This window comes from Sarcophilus harrisii, chromosome 5 (genome assembly GCF_902635505.1).
Source record: "Sarcophilus harrisii chromosome 5, mSarHar1.11, whole genome shotgun sequence".
In the NCBI taxonomy this organism is placed as follows: domain Eukaryota; kingdom Metazoa; phylum Chordata; class Mammalia; order Dasyuromorphia; family Dasyuridae; genus Sarcophilus; species Sarcophilus harrisii.
This window is the reverse complement of record NC_045430.1, coordinates 193,011,662-193,016,283: the sequence shown is the minus strand read 5'-3', so window position 1 is coordinate 193,016,283 and position 4,622 is coordinate 193,011,662. Positions and strand designations below refer to the sequence as shown.

The 4,622-nt window shown below is 36.9% G+C and overlaps 1 protein-coding gene across 1 annotated transcript; it reads right to left on the bottom strand.

Annotated features, from left to right (window-relative positions):
* Positions 1-2,583: 2,583 nt before the first annotated feature.
* LOC105750831 (olfactory receptor 2A5-like) lies at positions 2,584-4,254 on the bottom strand. Its single transcript, XM_031939298.1, has one exon. The coding sequence runs from the start codon at positions 3,823-3,825 to the stop codon at positions 2,884-2,886; it is 942 nt and encodes a 313-aa protein (XP_031795158.1). The 5' UTR covers positions 3,826-4,254; the 3' UTR covers positions 2,584-2,883.
* Positions 4,255-4,622: the final 368 nt, after the last annotated feature.

The window sequence follows — 4,622 nt, the reverse complement described above, 5'->3', positions numbered from 1 at the left end:
CTTTGATTTTAACGTTCTAATCCCAAGCCAGACTTTCCTTTCATTTTGCACTGATGTGGAACAAGATGCCCCTCCATGTTCTTTGGCACCAGGCTGACACTTGTGGTAAACAAATGAACATCATCTATTCTACTGTTACCCTAAAGTAGTTGATATTGTATTCTGAAAAGACAGTATGTCGACTTTGGTCAAGTCTTCTAATTTCTCTAAGCCTATCTTAGCTTTTAGTAAATGAAGAAAAATTGTATGTTACTTTTACAAGTATCACAAGTATGTTAATATGGGAAAAACATACATCTTAAAGTATTATATCAATATAATATTACTTGGCAAAATTATCATTATTATTCTTTGTTAAGCGCTCACGCTAGATTCACTAATTCTTCTAATATGTATTCAAATAATCTCCATTAAGCACTTTCTACATGAACTGATAATGTTCTTAGCTGATGGAAATTTTAAAAACTCAATTAAGACATCCTTGAGGAATTTATAATTTAATAGGCAAATTGGTTAATGTGTATTTATTATATGTCCTTCAGAAATTGTGAAAACTGATGGAAATACAAATATAAAAGTGATATTGTCTTTGGTTTTAGGAGCCTTAAATTTATGAAAACATAAACATAGATAATTAATACATAATATAACATATTATTGCATTAAATAAATTGTAAAACAAGCATTCATGATGTCTGAGACAATACATTTTAACCTCCCTCTAAAGTCTCCTCCAACAATAACATAATTATATAATTTAGTAACTCACTTAGGGTTCACACAATGGAAGTATTCTTGAATAGCTTAGGAGTTTGGATGAGGTGACTTCTAGGCCTTTTTGTATTTAGAGATACTCTTATCTAAGGGATAAGGGAGAGTGTTATTGGGAGGATTGTTCTTTGTAAGGAATAGTAGGAAGAGCAGAAGAATATCTAGTCCAAAGGAGACTGAAGGAAGAAGTAGCTGCGTAATATTGGAAGGCATGAGGGAGACCTTCCATAAAAGGGACTTAGCAAAATGGATTATTGGACATTTCCCATTTATGGAATTTATAGTAGAAAGAATTAGATTCATGCTGCATAGTTTCAGAAAGAAAAAAGATAAATGGGTAAACATAACAGGGATTCAACATAGGGAGGAGTTCCCTTAAACTCAATCATCAATAAAGTGTATTACACAATAAAGTCAAAATTCCCTGTCATTGATATTATCCAAGCCAAGGTTGGCTGATAGCTTATTTGGGATACTGGAAAGGGATTGACATGGTTTTGAAATCTAGTTTTTATAATTACTAGCTAAATGAATGTGGGCAAGCCATGGGATCAACTGCTATGAATTCCCACCACATTTGGATAACATGTCAGGTACAGGCATCTACTATTTCTTAATTGTAATGAGCCAGAATTCTGGAGAAAGATGTTAACTTAGTGGAATTGATAAGACAATGGTAATCTAGTTTAGCATGGTGATTAATAGTTCTCTAGTTCAGTATGACTGAATTAATCTTACAACAAATAATGGTTCCCTAGTGATATAATGATTGGCTTATACTCAGTATGATGAATGGATTTAATTGTAACAGCATATTTAAGAGGTCAGAGCCAGATTTAGAGGGGGGATCAAACAGACTCAGGGACACATGTATAAGTCCTCATGTTGTTTGTTACATCACTACTACCCTGTGTTATATTACCATGTGCTTGTGTAATATCTCCCATGTTGATGGATTTATGTATACCTGTTTTAAGTTAGACCCTTCAAAAACCTGCTAACAAAATCTGCTTTGACTCCTCATTTCCCTTTGCTTTTTTCATCTCCCTTCCTGAGACATCAGGGAATCACCTCATTTTTTGGTGTTTTCACCCCCTTTTCTGAGAAGTCAGGGAAGGTATGATCACCTCCTTTTTGGGGTTCTCACCTCCCTGAGAAATCAGGGAGGGTGTGACCACTTATGTTCTAAAAGAAAAGAAAGCAGGAGATATAATGAGCCAGAACGCTGAAGAAGCATACTTGAAACAAGGTGTTAACTCAGAGGAATTGATTAGACAATGGTTGTCTAGTATAGCATGGTGATTGATAGTTTTCTAGTTCAGTACATGTACTTAGTACTTAATGTAGTTCTACAAGATTGACACCTATTCTACAAGATTGACACCTATGATGATATAATTATAATAGTGTATATAAGATCCAACAAGGACTGGAAGAAAAACATTCACTCCATTTCCCACTACTGTGGCAGCTGGTCTGTCCTTCTTCATTTCTCCACTGAAACCAAGGCCTGTCTGAAGGGTCTCCAGAAAGCTAGTCAGGGCCCCAAGCGAAGGAGACAGACTGTGAAGGAGACAATAAAGAATTTTGATTTTATTCCTGGCTATTCTCGTGATGATTACTCTGCTGAAACAAAGGCTGGTCCCAAGACCTCCAGAAAGGTGACCAGAACATTACACTTAATGGAAAAGGAAAATATAAAAATAAAAAAGGAAATCCAAATCTGGCAACAAGATGGATGGATGAGGTCAAGATCAGTGAATCTATGGCTCTCTATCCAGTCTAGGATATGAATTATTTTTCTGATAATCAGAAGGAAATGGGTTATTACTTAGTATGAGATATAAATCTAATATAAACTTTATATTTTGAATCTTTTCTTAGGTACACAAAAAGGATTTAACCATAAACACTAAGCAAAAAGCAATATTAAAAGTATTGTAGCTAAATAGGGAAGATATCATGAAAAATAAACTGGAAGTATCCAGAATTTTTAGATTTACCAGGTCAGAGAGACAGAGAAAGCAGACAACTGTTGTTGCTGTTGATTTATACTCAGATCTATGAGACAGCACCAAGAAGAAGAATGGATTGGAATTGGTTATGAGCAAGTTACATGTTTGGGGAAGGGTTTTCCTTCCCCAATACTCTCCTTAGAGCACCTTTCACCTCTGCATTCCTCAGGCTATAGATCAAGGGATTCAACATAGGGTTAAAGAGACTGTAAAATAAGGAGAGGATTTTCTGCTGCTCTTCAGGATGGCTGGAGTTGGGGGTCATGTATAGGATGATGGCACTGCCAAAGAAGAGCCCAACTACACAGAGGTGGGAGGAACAGGTAGAGAATGCTTTCTTTCTTCCTTCCCCAGACTGGATCCTCAGGATAGCATAGAGAATGCGCATGTAGGAGATCAGAACTAAGCAGAGAGGTCCAACTAGGATGAACACGCAGGCTGTAAAGATAACTAGCTGGTTAAGTGTAGTATCAGCACAAGCAAGCTTGAGCACAGACAAGATCTCACAGAAGAAGTGGTTGACTTCCCGGGGTCCGCAGAAGGGCAGCCTCAAAATGAGAATCACATGGACCAGAGCAAGGAGGAAGCTGAATGCCCAGGAAATGATGGTCAGAGTAATGCACAATCTCCAATTCATGATGACAGTATATCTGAGGGGATGGCAGATTGCTACATAACGATCATAGGACATCACCACCAAGATAAGACACTCCACACTGGCAAAAGCTAAATACAAAAAAATCTGCATAATGCAGGGAGCAAAGGAGATGCCTCTGTCCTTACTCAGTAGGTTCACAAGCATCTTGGGTACATTGTTTGAGGCATAGGACATGTCAACAATGGCCAGATGTGAGAGGAAGAAGTACATGGGAATATGGAGATGGGAGTCCAGACAGATGAGTCCCAGGATGATGCCATTCCCCAGAAGAGTGGCAGCATAAAACAAGGAGAAGAGCACAAAGAGGAATATCTGTATTTCTGGCCTGACGGGAAATCCCAGAAGGATAAATTCTATGATCAATGTTTGATTTTTCCACATCCTCCTGTGATAGAGACAGTCAAGTATGACAGCTGAGAAATATTTTAAAATCTTAATTGTTTACTGTAGTAAATCAGTGTTTAGTCTCTATTCCTTATTTTTTTCTATATCTTGAAATAATCAGTTAAAGAATATTAAAAATTTTTTTGGACTCAAAATAAAACAGGAAGAAAATGTAATGTATGAATCAGCTCAGATAGGTATAGCAGGATAATTATTGCTGATCAATAGCAAATAGAGCATGGTGTAAGGGACCGAGTTCTGGTTCTGGTGTCACAGGATTGGATTCATGTCCTGGCTCTGAACCTCATTACCTGTGTGACCTTGTCAAGCATCTTTACCTCTTTGGGCCTTTCCTTACTCACATGTAAATTGTTGAAATGAAGTTCAATAAACATTTATCAAGTTCTCACTTTAAGCCCGCTACTATGCTAAATGCTGGAAATATAAAAAGAAATAAGACCTGGTCTTAAGGAGTTCACAATCTAATGAAAGCAACCACATACAAACAAATATATACAAACAAGATATATACATAGGAAATATAGTAAATAATCAACAGAAATAAGATTAATTAAGATGGATTGGGGAAGGCATTTTGTAGAAAATGGAATTTTAGTTGGGATTTAAGGAAGTCAGGGAGACCAGCAGTTGAAGTAGAGAAGGGAGAGCATGTCTTGCATGGGAGATGGCCAGAGAGAATATTCAGAGTCCAGAGATGGAATGTCTCATTTATGGAACAATCAGGAGGCCAGTAAGTAGATAGAATAATAGTGTTGGGGACTAAGTGTATGAAG

Bases quoted from the DNA above. Each gene is read 5' to 3' on its own strand.
- LOC105750831 (XM_031939298.1), bottom strand. From the start codon at position 3,825: ATGTGGAAAAATCAAACATTGATCATAGAATTTATCCTTCTGGGATTT.